At 32.2% G+C, this 16207-nt stretch overlaps 1 protein-coding gene across 1 annotated transcript; it reads left to right on the forward strand.

The window, feature by feature from the left end:
- The first annotated feature begins 75 nt into the window (after nucleotides 1–75).
- Nucleotides 76–15448, forward strand: LOC129787795 (uncharacterized). The gene is made up of 4 exons (XM_055823584.1): nucleotides 76–549; nucleotides 1005–1264; nucleotides 4675–5347; nucleotides 12757–15448. Exons 2-4 carry the CDS (start codon nucleotides 1121–1123, stop codon nucleotides 12999–13001), a joined length of 1062 nt encoding a protein of 353 aa, XP_055679559.1. The 5' UTR covers nucleotides 76–549; nucleotides 1005–1120; the 3' UTR covers nucleotides 13002–15448.
- Nucleotides 15449–16207: the final 759 nt, after the last annotated feature.

Genomic DNA, 16207 nt, shown 5'->3' on the forward strand with positions numbered 1-16207 from the left:
GTGTTTTCCAGGAGAAAATCACTTCCAAAAACCACGTGGAAAATTAACAAAACAGATACTTGAAACAGCAAATGCGGCATATTGTTGTATTATACGACGCATGCTGGTTCAAGCAGCAATTTCACATGTGTGTGGGTGGGTTTGCTGCGCCTAAAAGTAGACTACTTTTCTGCTTTGATTTTCTTTTTTGCTAATGCCATTTTTCACGGGATGTTTTTGTGCGAGCGAAAAGGTGCACCCGTACGGAAAAATTCAATGAAAACACGAGAAAAGCGCATAATTCGGCATGCTGCATTTGCTGCAAGAATCTTCGCGGGACACTTTCTTGCTGCACGCTACATTGAAACATAATTTTAGTGCTTGAAACATTTCTCGCGTTTCACACTCGATTGTCACGCAAGATTGCGTGTATTTGCGACAAAGGCTCGCGCAGTCGACACCCGATTTTTTGTACGGGCGCAGAAAAATTTCTCTGCTGCTTTTTTTGCGGTGAAAATTCCTCGTGAAAAGTCATGTTTTGTGCTCTGCACCAAGATGACCTGAAAGTCTGTGAGTATCCCCATCAGGCGGTAGGGAAGTGTGCATCAAACGAGCGCAAAGTGCTAAAGTTTGGGGGCGCCAAGCTTGTGTAACAAAAAATTTTTTTTGGGTGGAAGAATTTGTGCCAAACTTTCGCGTTTTTCGCAATTTCCTCGTCTTTTCCGGCGCCAGGAATTGATGAATGATAAGATGGAATGTGCCGCGATAGCAGAAGCACCTGGCACACCTCGTGAATAATGCTAATCTAATCGTATGCAAGTCAAAGCGGGCACAGCGTCAGTGTTTTCTTCGTTTTCTTGCCCCCTTCGGCCAGTGTTTTTCTTTCTTTTTGCCCCCCGGAAGGCTTCGCAGCTCGTTCCGCACTCACTTTCCAAAAGCCCCCATTGAATTGCGTTAAAGAGGCGTGTGAGTGCTCAAAAAATTAATCGTGTGCTGTGTGTGTGGTTCTTCTTTTCCTCCGGCAGTGATTCCCACAATTGCTCTAGGACGCGGAAATTGAGAGAGCATCATCCCCCTGAGGAGGAGAGAGCGTAAGGCCACACAGCTTCATGTGAACTGCAAGCTTCCGCACGAATTCGCCATGAGGACGAAAAATTTCCTGATCATCCTGTGCTGCGTCATCGCCACGAGTCTGGTGCTGATCATCCTGGGGCCTACGGGGCAACAGAATCAGTCCATTAAGGATATTATTGACGGGACGCATCAGCAGTTCAGAGAATTCAAGGTGAGTGATTACCCTACAGATGAATCCAAAGCCCCATCCTCTCTTCTCTGATCCGTCTTGACGAGACATCCAAGGGAAATCTTATATGCTTAGGAAGAGTCCTTTCCTTGAGATTTATATTAAAAGCCATTAAAAATATAATTTATAGCTTCTTGTGCCTAAGAAAAATTTCAATCATTTCTATTTGTGCTATTAACACGGATTTTCTGGCAAAGATTCAGATTATTCACAAGATGATTCTCTTGTAGACGATCTTTTTTATTTTTTGATTAATAGATTCGATTTTTTGGGGAGTAACGAAACATATAAATTTTAATCCACAGAAATAGGAAGCTTTTAATGCCAGAAAGTTTTGCGGGGAAATGAACCATGAGCTAGATATTGAGGAGTTTTCAATTTTTCACAATTGCTAAAATTGGATTTTCTTGCTCCCATAGGCAGCATAAATAGCATAAAACATATTTTAAGGGAGACTGAGAAGCTCAATGATAAGCAATAAAGATGATAAGGAAGACTTATTTAGGTTCTTCTGGAGGATTTAAATAAATTCTAAATGGATCAGCTAAAAGGATATTTTTTTTATCAAGAAATGCAAATTTTTAAACTTTAAAGAAGGTTATTCAGATCATTAGGAGTTAGTCCCCAAAAAGGTAACTAAATTTAGTGTTTAAATTATTTTTTTTTTCTTAATTTCTATTTATTCTAAAAACTTTCTGTCTGTGTCATATGAAAAATGAAAACTATTTAAATGCCTGACAATATATATTTAAACCATTTTCCTACGGTGGAAAACTCGCGTGATTTATTTTTTTAATACTCTCTTTACTCAGGAGATCTTTTATTAAGATTCTCATTCAAACTTTGCTTATTACTCGACGGAAAAAATATATTATTATTCTTTTTTATTTTAACTTAAAAAGTACATAAATATTTGCTTAAAAACAAGCTTCAGTTTGTGGAGCTTTTTGGTCATTCGCCAGAGATTTTGTCGGCAATTAAACAGATGTATTTGCTTTGCTCTTAATTACTCTATTTGCTACACCATCTTTGCTCTTATTTTGGAAGGAAGTTGAATACATTAAGAAATTGCAGACTTCCTTCTAAACATTCCAAAGAAAATTCCTCACAAAATGCTCAAAATTTCTGATTTTTATGCGCAACACATTTCGCAAAAATGACCTCCAAAATGTGCAGAAATTTAGCTTTTTTTTGTTCATCAGTAAAAGCGTGTAAATAGCATTGTGCTTTTCCAATTAACAGATTTCTTCTGCGTTGTCACTCAGCGAATGTTTCTCTTAAGCAAAATAAAAGATTTTTCTCATAGAGAGAAGAGAATTCATTTTAAAATGTTCGATGACGCCAGAAAGATGATTTTTATTGTTGTTTGAGGGTACTGCGGGGGATTCTAAGAAAGCAAATTTTTCATAAGAAAAAAAAAGAGTAGAATGTACCAGGAACCTCATTTAGAGATGTTTTCGATTAACACCTGAGACCGCTCCCATTTGGGAATGTTTATGAGAAACTCTTTATAAGCTGCTGGACAATAAAACCATTTGTTTACACTATTTAAAGACAAAATATTACCACAACACACATTTTCCCATCCGATTTTATTACTTTTTTTCCCCTCTCGGAGAATGCTGTGCAAGGTGTACGAGAGAGATGGGGGCTCTGAATGGGGGCCCAATTCACATTGCGGAGAAAATTTCTATATGTAAAATATAAATGAAAATGAAATAGGCAAAATTAGGCATTTGGGATGAAAGTGCACATTTTAGGGGTATTCAGCATATTCACACAGTCACATTCAATTCACTGTAGGTAGGTTCTAAAATTGGGTCATGACGAATAACATGAAGACAATATTTTATATGAAATTGGGTTCTAGGGGGAGAAATAGCCGTGACTTATTAGGATAAGAAATTGAATTCATTGCGAATTTTTTGTTGGGTAGATTGCTTAGGAAAATTAATTTTTTTGTTGCTTATTTTAGCCTTTTATTGAATTGAAAAAAAAAAAACTTCTGGAGGAGATAAGAACTTTAAGGAATTTTCTCATAGTTTGTTCTTGAGATATTATTCCAAGAAGGGGTTTATCTAAACGGAATTATTTGGATCTTCGGAAATATTCGGGTTATTCGCCAAGGAAAATCAAATATAAGTCTAAGCCGAAAAATAATAAATTCAAGCATAAAACTCTTAAATCAAACAGAAAAGTAGTAAATTCAACAAGAATGTACTAAATTCAAGCCGATAAATATTTGGTTTTAATTCCCAAAACAGCACATATTGAGGAACAAAACTTAAAAAAAAAAGAATTATTAAAGGCTAAAAAAAGGACTAAATTCAAACCGAAAAGTAGTAAATTTATGCTAAAAATCAAACCAAAAAGTCCTAAATACGTTTTTGGATTTTTTCGGTTTTGAGTTTTCGATTTTCAACAAAAGAGGTTCATGTGAAGTCAAATATACAAATCTTTGGAAATATTCGGAAGATTCGCTTTAAAACCAAAAAATCGCCAGATAAATTATTATTCCTTATTTTAAAGTTTATTGAGTGTAGAATAGTAGCTTTCAATTCTTAATCATTTATTCCTAAAATTTTAAACTAAAAGTTCTTAAACTCTTTCTTTAACAAAATTTATTCGATTTTCGTGAAAATAAAAACTTTTTTGAACACAATTTAAAATTCAACTAAAGTAAAGACATTAGATTAAGGGGCAGATTCTGATACAATTCTTTTCTTTTCTTACAATTCGTCAATTACAAGATTTTTGATATTCTGGAAAAAATCTTATAAGATTTTGGCAATTTATTTCTTTTTTTGAACGGGTTTCTGAAAGAAAATAACTTTTCCAGGACTCTTTAAAGTTCTTTCTGGCTGTTTTCTGGAACAACTAATTCTGTTTTTCTTTTATAGAATGACCATATAACGATTTAAAAACTCAATCTGTCAAAATCTTATAACAATCTTTTAAGTTGTTAAAAAAAGAAAAGAAAAGATTTTTATAAGAATCTACCTCTAAATTGAGAAAACTTTCAAAATGCCATAAGAGGGGTAAAAAAAGGGTCATTTCCAAGCTATGAACTCTCGTGCCTAAGCCAATACATACATATATTCGGTCAATTTGGTGCAATATGTAAGGAGCATTTGCAGAGGATTTCATGATGATCACACAATTTTCCCCGTAATGGCTTTAAATTTACATCATAATGTCCTCCACGGGAGATTCATTTGAGTTTGCAGCACACACAGTGAAAATCATCTCAATGGGGGGTTATTACGAGTGAGTGGGTGGAGGGAAAGTTCTACACAATCTGTATGGGAGATTGTGATTGCATGTTCATGTACAGTACATACATATGTGCATTGCCTACATATCCTTATTTATTTATTTATTTGTGTCAATAGGAACAACTTCGGGTGTCTGACGAGAAGAAATTGGACATTGATCCGAAATTCTTGGCCCTTCTTGGTTTCACGCAGACCATCTACAATGGCACCAAATCGAATTTCTCCATTGTGACTTATGCACTAAAGGGTCAGGCAGCGTCGCTTATTCTCCTGGCGCAAAATATGGCATTGCGCCTGCCGAATGAGCCCCTTCTCATTTATGATTTGGGGCTGTCGGAGGAGGATTCGCGAGCTGTTGGTGGATTCTGCAATAGTTCAAAGTGTTCTGTGATACCATATGACTTGACAGTGTACCCAACTTACGTCAGTGACGAAGAGATGCACGCCTTTCGGCCGCTCGTGATCAAGGATGCCCTCACGCGGGCACATACGGTGCTATTCATTGAGAATAGCGTTCGTGTTCGGGGTGGGAGTCGCGAAGTGTATGATCTCGTGAGGACTGTGTCAGCAAGTGGGAGTGGTGTACTTGGGTGGGTGACACGACAAGCCGTGTCAGCACGTACGCATCCCAAAATGTTTGAATACTTTCAAGTGACAAAGGAGAGTTTTCTATTCCTGCCCATGGTGGAGATGGATGTAGTCTTTTTCATTGATACATCCACGGTCAATGAGAGAATTCTACTGCCCTGGATTAAGTGTACCCTCACACCGGAGTGTATTCATCCAATAGGTGAGACAAAGATCTTTTTCTTTACATTTTTTTTCTGTTTAAAACTGAAATCTTTTCCGCTAGTAAATTTATTATGAAGGTAGAGTTTTTTTTTTAAAACACTTTTCGCACTCTGTGTGGTGTTGGTTTGTGAAATTTCGATTAATTACACCCAAACTCCATGAAGCGTATCGCGCTATTCATATGAAGGTTACATAGCTTGTAATATTTGTGGTGCACAATGAGCCGGTGTCTGCGTATTAGAGTTGGCATGAGAAAAGATTTGATTTTCATTTGATAAGGAATTATCTGAATGAGAGTGTTGTGTAAGTAATGAGATAAGGGGTTATTCGGAAAATTGTTTGAATTAATAATTTTATCAAAGATTAATAAGTTGAAAATTATCAATAAAAAATCCATTAATTGATTGTCAGAATTCTTATCGCACCGAATAGGAGATTAAGAAAGGAGTTTCTTCATTTTTATATGGGATAATTCCTTATTTTGAGGAACTAATCGGGATACTCAAAATTATAGCAAAAAAAAAAGATTGGACAAATATAAATAAATAAGAAATTACCAAGAATATTGACTTTATTTTCATATGGAATAATTAGACAAATAATGTTAGCAAAACTTTATCTGAAAATGTAGTAAATGACGTCACTATTGCGTTTTTTAGTCTTTTTAATGCTTGAAGCGCCTAAAGCATTCATTCGAGAGCTTTGTCGGTAGTAATTGGCAAGGAATTTTTTTCCCAATAAATGAGACTATTTAACTATTATATATTTTTTAATATAATCATATACTTCGGGTGTATAATACTTTATCTATAGAGAATATATTATTCTGTTATATTTTTACCGTATACTTCGATGAAATGACGAAATTATAATAATAACGTGAAACATTTCCATACAATTACTATGTAGTTTGAACTACAAGCTTTTCTTATTTTCTGCAATTGAAGTCAATTATTTTTTTTTCTTTAAAAGCTCACATGTGATTGATTCTTTGATATTTCTTGGATAAATCTTCACCAGCTTTTTTCTAGTAGATCTCTGTAATAAATAATGAGTCTCTAACAATTTATTAATTATTTTTGATCTTCTTCTACAAAATTGGGCGTATCTCGATTATTTCCTCAATTGAAGGGAGTGAAGATACAAAAAAAACGAATAAACTCCTTTCTGAATAACCCTGCGATGTAATAAATTCAAGGAACTTGCGACAAATTGTTATAAAGTTTTATGTCTATTTTACATTATAAAACTTTATGCAGATTTTACAGACAGAGTACATATATTGTTTTGCATGTAAATTGTCTGTTTGATCGAATCTCGTGTAATTGCTAATTGTTGTTGGTGGCTTTTTTTTTAAATAACGAATCTGGATATTATCCAACTCTGCATGCGGTGTTGGAAGTTTTTAGTCCTATAAAATTCACTTTTGTCGGGTGATTCACACGCGCACCAGGAGAATCTAATAAGAGGAGCAAATATTTGATATAATTTTGAATGAACAAACACATGCTGAGAATATATTTCTAACACCTATTTTTGCATAAAATCTCAGCCTTCGTGTGGATGAATTTTTAGTAGAAAGCAAGAAAGAGCTCTCCTATAAGTACCCACATTTTAACCACATATACAACTTATTATTTTCACATGTAAGTTGATGCTAATGGGAGGTTTTTTTTTTTGCCTCAAAGTTTGCTTCTCTTGTATATTGGCTGCTTGTATGTCGTGTATTGGAGTGATTTTTACAAAATAGGCACCTGATGGTTGTTTAGGTCGCCGCATGTGTTTGTTCTTGAAGGGGTTCTTCTTATGCTACTTAAATACAACATACTTGTGGTGATATACATTTACAATGCACCTCATAGAATCTGTGTTGTAAAAGAGTCTTTCGTGATTTTTTTTTCTCCTCATGCTTCGATGTCTCCAAATAGCGCAATGAGTGGGGGGGCGGGGGAGGTATGGATTGAACTGTGTGTTGTGTGTTGAACTAAAAAACTTCAAATGCTGTACATATATTGATTTCTTGTGTTGTATATTGCCATGAGATTAAGTAAGACGCGCGGGAGGTTGACTTGGGGAAGGAGGTAAAAATCCCACATAATGGGAAAATTGTTTCGTGTAATATTGAATTGCATGTGACGACTTTGGGAGAGCTTTTGTGTTTTATTGTAATTTTTTCTTTCTTTTTGTTCCTCCCCATAACTCTCCGCGCGTATTTGTAAACTCCACAAAAATCTACATAGTAGAGGTTTTTGTTTATGAAAGAAAATTCCTCAGAAGGTAATGTGGGCAATTTTCAATGAGGTGCGCATCTTGAATCAATTTTGTATGAATTTTGTAAAAGTATTCGTGAGAATTGATGAACACAAATTCAATTGATAAAGCCAGCATTTAAGTCATACCTACATATGCAATTAAATAAAGGTAATACAACGTGTTTTGTTGTTGTTGTTTGATTGGCTAAATGAGGGGGGGTTTGAGAGAGAAAAATATGTGTCATATACAATTGAGACAATAAAATTGGAATGCCTTATCGTACCACACTCCATCTAAAATATCATTCATTTTGTACGCTGCGGTTCAATGAATTGTGGTTGCATTGAGCAATAAAGAGTAATTATATAACTTAATTCCACTAATTTCTGTCTCCCATGAGTGGGTGAGGAGAAATTATGGTGTTTCTAGTGTGTGGAAGAATGAGGAGAGGACAAACTTTACGGACCAAAAAAAATTATAACGTCAAACAAACACTTGTGTTGAATGTCTGGGAAGTTGATTCAAAGAAATGTGATTGGACTGTGTGCTCGTTCTGCAATTGAAAGGGATGAAGGAGCCTCAATCAATGGCAATCAGAAAGGGCATTCAATTGTCCCACAGTAGTGCTAGGGATGACCCAAAAAGGAAAGTTCTTTTTTTTTTAAACTTTTTAATTGAGAAAACTTTCACAATTGGTTTTTCTATAAACTCTCACAGAGTAAAGATTATTAAGTAGAGAATAAAATCCAATAAAAAGTAATCAATTAGCTACAAGTTATTCTGAAGAATTTTTCATTAATGTAAAATGCAAGAAAGAAAAAAACGTTGAGATTCTGTGAAAATACTTTGGTGTATTAATTTCTAAAACAATTCAGCATAAGAAAATTCAAGTCATTAAAGTTAAATGAAGGTTATTAATGATTTAGACAAGATAAAAGGTGTAGGCAGAGAAGGAAACTGATTAAACTGCAAAATTTGCAATCATAAAATCTTCTATCTTACAGCAAATTTGCATTCTCACTTTGTCAGTGAAAACTCCAGTGGAAGATCCCAAAGATTGTTCCTAAATAATTTATTCATTTGACATTGTGGTTAATCCCGGAGAAATCTTGATTCTGTAGGAAAACTTCTGTTGAATATTATGCAATGCACGGACTTGAGGATTGTGCAAGGATTCACTTCCCTTTCACCAACATATACTCCGCAACTTGTTAGTTTTATTCTCGTAAATAGAACTTTTGCTAACACAAATTCTATTTCACATTTTATCTGGTCAAACAGTGGAAAACTTTACCTTGCAATCTATAAAACTATTTTTTTGTGGAATAAAAACTATTTTAGTATTTGCCATTCTTTAGGTCTGATATATTGCTCACAACATTACATATAGCATAGTGTTGGATCACAAAAACTACGGGAGTGGATACCTTGCGGCAAAATGAATGGCATGCAAAAAGCGCCCTTCATGGATTTAATTTCTTATATTTAGGTTTGAGGGGTTAAAATTTTTGAGAAAATCAATGAATTACCATATTAAATCACTCTCAACATTACGAAAGATTCTCCTCAGAGAGCCAGTAATGAACGACACTATGTTAGTAGGAAGAAGAAGAAAAAAAAAACAAAATAAAAAGTAAGAGATAATTTTTATTCTTAAATGACGGTAGTATTAAATAATTTAAATTTCTGCGCACAACTGGGAAATTTTTTTTTTTTTCATTTTTTTGTTTGTTCTAACCACAGAGGAATTTCACAAAACTAGTTGTCAAGCATATATGTGTACGTATGTATTATGATTTAATTAGATCATTTTAATTTGTGGGATTAGTCACTTGTGGTTAGGTGGGTGAAGCGTAAAAAAATAAAAATTTATTGAAGGCATTCTTATTTCATGTTTGTGTGCAATTGAGACGCAGTGCGTCAGCGATAGTGACTTTTTTCAAGTCAAATAAGTCATTGATGCGAAGTAAAATATGTGTGTAGCAAAAGAAATCGTATAATTTTTGTGATGGAAAATAAAGTTTTAAGTAAGACATGTTCCAAGGGTGGCCTCATAAGTTTTGTAGGATTTTTTTCAAGCGCAAGAAATCGTCAAATTCTATTAAAAAAAAATGAAGCTTTCAATGAAGTTTACTTTTTTATATATTAAATTGTGTATACTTCGGTTGTACAATACTTTGTGTTTTGGGCTTATATTTCTTTGTTACTTTAGGTTTATACTTCAGCCAAAAAACACGTTCAGTGTGAGTGTATAAATAATTGAATCATAAATTCCAATATGACACTGAATGATATTGATGCTAATGCAAAAATTTATTATGTTTATGCACAATTTTTAGATATACACCGAATTGTATTAAAATTATGTTGATTGAATTACTAAATGTTGATATTTGCCCATTGAAAATGAATTATTTTTCTTCCTTAAAAGCTCACACGTGAATGGGGGCTCGTGTAAACAAATAAACTCATAAAATAAACCAGAAATTCAAAGAAAAGTTTTACTAATTCTTTTGCATGCGCCTCATGAATAAATTAATCGTTTTAATGCAATTTCAATACCTCTTAAATGATGTCTCTTGGGACGAAAACTTTCCAACCACCCCCAATAACGTATGTATAATGCCAACATATATCACATTTCAATAACACAAAATTGCTCCGTATATGCTTTCGAGTCTTTGGGGTATTGCGACAGTGTGGATTGTGGATTAAAGGGTGAAGCGGGTGAGGAAGTAGTTTATTGAAATTTTTCATATTTTGTTCCCTCAATACATTGAAGTTTAATTGGACTATTATTGTGTTTCAATTTTTTCCCCTTTCTCTCTCGATGGTCAGTGTGGACAAAGTCTTTCTTCTGCGGATATTCTGTCAATCAAAAATAAATTAAATATGAAATTGAATTTTTTCCGTCTATTGATTATCTCGTAGGAGGTGGATTTTTCCAGTAAGACTGTATTACAATACGGAGGAATTGTGGAGAAGTTTTTGGGGGGGCTATCTATGAGCGGAAAATTGATATATTGATTACGGAACATTAAATTAGGAGAGGCGTGTGTTACATCAGATTAGATAATTCAATATATCTTACTTTATGAATGAACTCATGACTCCATAATTTGTGTCTGATTTCTTAAGAACTTTTTCACGTTTTCCTTTCTATTGAATACTTCTTAGGAGAATTTTTTTTCACTACTTATACATGAAGAGAGAAGTTATTGCGTATGTTTGAGATTTAAAACAATGCAATAATTTCTATATTTACTTTGGCAAGCTATCAATGTTTATTCGTGCTGTGACCTTTCAACAAAATTATTTATCTGCTTTTTCATATCAAGTTACAAATACAGATAATTGAGTTCAAGATTAATTTTTAAAATTATTCAACTTGAGACATTTTTTTCTTTACGTATAGGGTTCATGTTGAGAAATTAAATGGAAAATAAATTACATAGCAGCTGGAATGTCTTGAAATTTTTTTATTTTGTAACATAGATAAAGAACTCCTTTGTTCTGGAACATTATTTACCGCAAAATTGCTTTATAATTGCAACGAATGATTCAGTGCGTTTGTGATGATAAAATCATCAAATCACAAATGTTTGACTTTTAGTTCAAACTTGACTGTGAGCGAAGATTAAAATAAAATACAGTGATGTTCAGTGAAATAGAAATTTTGTTTCGTTTTTGTAAAAAAGTCTTGGGAATTTTTTTTTATTTGAGGAGCAAAACAAAATAATTATTTGAAAACAAAATACGAGGTCTGACCGATAAGAATTTTCTAATTTTTTTTAAACTTGTATGACGTTCCTTCTTAATTTTTGACATCAATAAGGTTAAAACTAGTGTTGACGCAAATTTACCTTATTGCGACGCCAAAAACGACTAAATTGTCTTATTGTGACTCAACTTTTGCCTTAGACTCAGCTTTTGCCTAATGTTGACTTAATTTTTAACTATAATGCCTAATGGAATGTTATACAATACTTCAAACCATTTCGGAGGAGTTCACCTACCACAAACAAACAGACTTTAATAAATTAAAATTACAACTTTTAACGTGCCCTTAGGTCAAAATTCGACATTGCATTAGGTATTTTGTAGCACAGATAAATAGTCGTTTTTGACGTCGCAATAAGACAGAGCCACATAAAACGCTTATATGACTTTTCGGATAATTTCCTCTCCTTCCTAAGGTCTGAAATTTTATCATGAATAATTTTCGTCTTTTTAAAATTTATTCTTTTCAATAAGAAAAGATTCTATTCATCTAGAATAGGCCCTCTCTTACACTATGATTTATTCTCTGTGAGGCAATGAAAGATTAAACATTTAACTTTGAATTTATTTAAGAAAAATAAACCTATTGAGCTCTTCTGTTGCCATTGTTTGTGACTCTTTGGGGAAATTCCAGATGAATTTCTATGTAAAAAAAATGTTTTTTTTTATTTAACAAAATGAAAAGAACAACATATAAATGGTGACATGTGCGATGGCCTTTTTCTCCACACACATTGAATTTTTATTTGATTTTTTTTCCTCTTTATCCACAGTCTTTGGGTTAGATGTATAAAAAATTCAGTATATTTTATTGTCTACCACGAGGATGAGGGTGAGAGTGAAAGGTGAAAAAAAAACGTAAAGAATATAGAGAGAAAATGTTCTAATTTCTCATTGTTTCGAACATTCTCACTCTCTAAATTATTTACAAGAAAAAAAAAGAGAACATACCCCAACAGTGTAAATAATGGGATGGAAAAGAGATAAAGTGGAGGTGTTGTAAATATTTATTTGGTGTGCAATTAAAAAATTATGGTAATATGTGTTTTGCTATCTTTGTGAATTTTATATCTCTGTTTGCACGATACTAACTAAATAAATTAACAACCAAAAATTGCACGCTGCTGTAAATAAAATTCCCTTTGGCTTTTTTTTGTGGTGAATTTTTTTTTGTAATCAGTGAGATAAATGTTTTTCCATTTAATTTTATATTTCACAATTTACGTAAAATGTGGTTAGGAAGTTCTTTTTTTTTAGTGTTCTGTGATTTTTGCTCTTTAGTAGCATTATGGTGGAAAAGTAGCATAAAAAGAATATATAAAAAAAAAGAGGAAGGAATTTTTGGTATATTTTCGGTTTTCTTCTGTATTTTAGGTGCCCAATCTGGTGGTTGCAAATTCAATAAGAAGCCACAATATAGATATTCAGGATGTCACGGTTATGATGCGTCCGCCTTCAATATTGTACTGGGATTAACATTTGGTTTCGATGAGAAGAAGTACTCGAATGTCGAGCAGAATCTTTTCTACATGGAAACACTTGAGCAAGCAACCAAAATATTAGAGAATAAACGAAGAAATATAAGTGATACTTCGGAACATCCCTTCACGGAAGAATAAAATGAAGAGAGAAAAAAAATGAACTTAATGACGGTTAAAAAAAGTATAAGATAGACTTTGCATTACGAACAATGGGAACGTCTATTGATTCTTCTTTTTATCACACATTTTCCTTTTTTTCTTCTTAAACAAATATTTACTTTAAATATTTACTCGCGATAAATGAACTATCAAAGAAAAATAAAAGGCTTGATAAGGAAATGACGAAGAGAACAAACTTTCTGCTTTACGCTGAAATGGAAAAGAAAAAATATTGAAAAAAGACTTTTTACTTTATTATTAGCTGTGATTCTTGAGCACAGCTTTCCATCTTCTTTGTTTTTCTCAACATATCAATAGACAAAATATTCTTCGCCTCTTTATTTTATTTTGTAAATTCTCATTACCTTTTAAAATGGAATTGAAAAGACAAAAAATTGATTTTCCTGTGAGAAATGGTTAAGAATGGAAAGTCCCTGAAAGAATATTTCACACGTGATTCATTTAAAATGCCATTCTGTGGTCTAAAATGATTCTAACATATTTTTTTCTTACTAAAGATTCCATTCATTTACTAAAACAACAAATTTTTAATCTCTATGAATTTACTTCTCTCTTAATTTTTTACAAACTTTAAGAGAACGAGAAATATTTAGTTTATTATTGCTCAAAGTTTACTTAAAAGAATTTTTTTTAACACTTAAATTGTAAATACAAAAAATAAATAAAAATGGCGACTTAAGAGAAATGTTAAAAAGGAATTAAATTAACAAATTAATGTGGTACCATTTAAAGAAAAAAAACAAATGAAATTGAGCATAAACCTGTAACAATGTTTAGTGTGAATAAATTACACGAAGAAAAACGGCAAACAATTACCAGTTAAAAAAAGAATATTAAATTACAAGACAAGAAAAATGAATTACTAAGTTACAATTTAGTGAGTAAAAAACATATCTTATCGTGAATATTCATATTGAATTAAGATAATAGTGGATGAAGAAATTAAAAAAAAAACAACACTAAAATTCATTGATATGACATGAAGATAACAAAATGTTTCTATTTAGAAGAAAAAGAAATAATTAAAAACTGATGAATACCATTATTTTGTACTTACTAAATCCGAGAAAAGAAAAACTTACGCCAGAGTATTGTTTCTTTACTTACAACAATTTATTAGAGAATTACCGGAGTAGGAAGGAAAAAGTGAAAGAGTTCATAAGAGTAATGATCCGCTTGCCAATTTTTTCAAAATAAAAATAGAAGAAAGAGACCAGAAATGAAGTGAGAAAAAGGAATATTAAAAGAAAAAAAAGAGAGAGATTTATTAACAAAAAAAAAGAACTTAAGCGTAAAAATATTAATGTTACTATATTCCAGAAAATAAATGAAGCGACCAATAAACATTTTAATATAAAAAAAAAGAAGAAAATGCAGCTACAGTGAGAAAAAATGCTTATTACAATTTACACTTAAAGAAAAAAAACTTAGATATAAACAATTCATAGGATATTATTGCAAGAAAGTAAAAGAAAAAAGTAAAACCTTAAAAATAAAAAAAAATATTGAATGATTAATGGAAACTTTTGATAAAATTTTTAGACATGAAAAAGAATTAAGATAACATGAAAAGTAAATGAAGAAAAATTGTGAAAAAAGACAACATTTTATTCTGCAACTAGGAAACTATGCAAAACATTTTAGAATGAGCAAACAGCTTAAATGAAATCAAAGATAATATTCTTTGGCAGCCAAATGAACAAAAAATATATATTTTAAGGCATTATTAGATAGTTTCAACAACAAAAGATGAGAAAAATCTTACGGGAGTTTAAAAAACTCTTTTTAACGTTTCAAAAAGATTTAACAAAAAACAGTTTTCTCGAATATATGGAGAGGTTAAAAAATCCATCTTCGTTAATCTTCTCTAGATAGCTTCCGAATGAGAATTTTTTATTATACCGTCAAACCGTGTAATGTTGGATCACGTGTTTCTTTAAGGGTATTATTATGTTTCAACCGAATATCAATTTTTTTTTTAATTAAAATTCATTTCAAGAAATTTTAAGGAAAGAATTCTCAAAGATTTAAAAAAATATATTTTCAAATGAAAAATTGAGAAATATGTTATTCAAAATTGAACGGGGCGACGGTATAGCGCTATTTTTTGTACTGCTGTAAATATTATTTGTTTGTAAATTTTGAGTCACATTTTTTATTTTGTAAATTAGTTTTCTTTTGATGTGTGTTTGCAACACTCAAAGACAGAAGGAAGCAAACTATTATGAAAAAAAAACTAGTGTTTTGTGTGTGAAAAGCCAGATTGATGAGGATGTGGAGAGATTTTTTCTGTGGGTTGGGAGTGGGAAAATGAAAGAAATGATAAAAGTGCTATGTTGATGCTGTTTTAAGCATAAAGTATTATTTGATGAATAAATCGTACATAAAAATTCCTCACCAAAACAGTGAGAAAAAAAATCTGCTTTGTTTTTTATTTTCTTTTTTTCTGCGATAAAAATGAAAATTTTCAATGCTGAGTGTCCCTGCATATTTTATGCATGCTTTTATGGATAGAAGTTCGTAAATAAAACAAAATTGATTGATATATCAATTTTTTTATAGGGGGTTTATTCATATTTTCGGCTATTTGTTTTACTTTTTTGTACATTCATTGAACTGATAAAATGTTGAATAGGGGAACGTGGCCCAATTGCGACCCCCTAAATTCTGTTTCAGAAAGATTGAAAAAAGTCATATTAAAATGAATTAAATCTTCCCAAGTTTGGTACCATTGGAAAGGTCATTTAATAGGCTAACTTTGTTCTATAGATGCAAACATTCTATCTCTTACCTGTTCTGAGTAATAATGGAATTAAAAAAAGTTGCTAAAATTGCACTTTTTCACCACGGTGTTCTAATTGCGACCCCCCGAGTGTTCTAAATGCGACCCCCTTTTTTTGCCGTAATTTGTGGGTTTTTCACTAGTAGATCACTTTTATCACTACTATAAATAGGAAAAACACCATGAATTACCCGGTAAAGCCGGAAAATCAAGAATTTATTTTCATTCTTCCCCACATTTGTTTTGACATTTCGCCCTTGAGGTGACTACACACACTTTCACACACACCGACAATTGCGCACTCACTGACGTAATTCCCAGAAAATCCACGAAAATTCTTCTGAGGAATGCGTAAATTACACTAACTGCACTCCCCTTTGGC

Source organism: Lutzomyia longipalpis, chromosome 1, assembly GCF_024334085.1.
Source record: "Lutzomyia longipalpis isolate SR_M1_2022 chromosome 1, ASM2433408v1".
NCBI lineage: Eukaryota > Metazoa > Arthropoda > Insecta > Diptera > Psychodidae > Lutzomyia > Lutzomyia longipalpis.

Coding starts and splice junctions, on each gene's coding strand:
- LOC129787795 (XM_055823584.1), top strand. CDS start 1,121: ATGAGGACGAAAAATTTCCTGATCATCCTGTGCTGCGTCATCGCCACG. Junction 1,265..4,674: donor AGCAGTTCAGAGAATTCAAG/GTGAGTGATTAC, acceptor TTGTGTCAATAG/GAACAACTTCGGGTGTCTGA. Junction 5,348..12,756: donor GGAGTGTATTCATCCAATAG/GTGAGACAAAGA, acceptor TCTGTATTTTAG/GTGCCCAATCTGGTGGTTGC.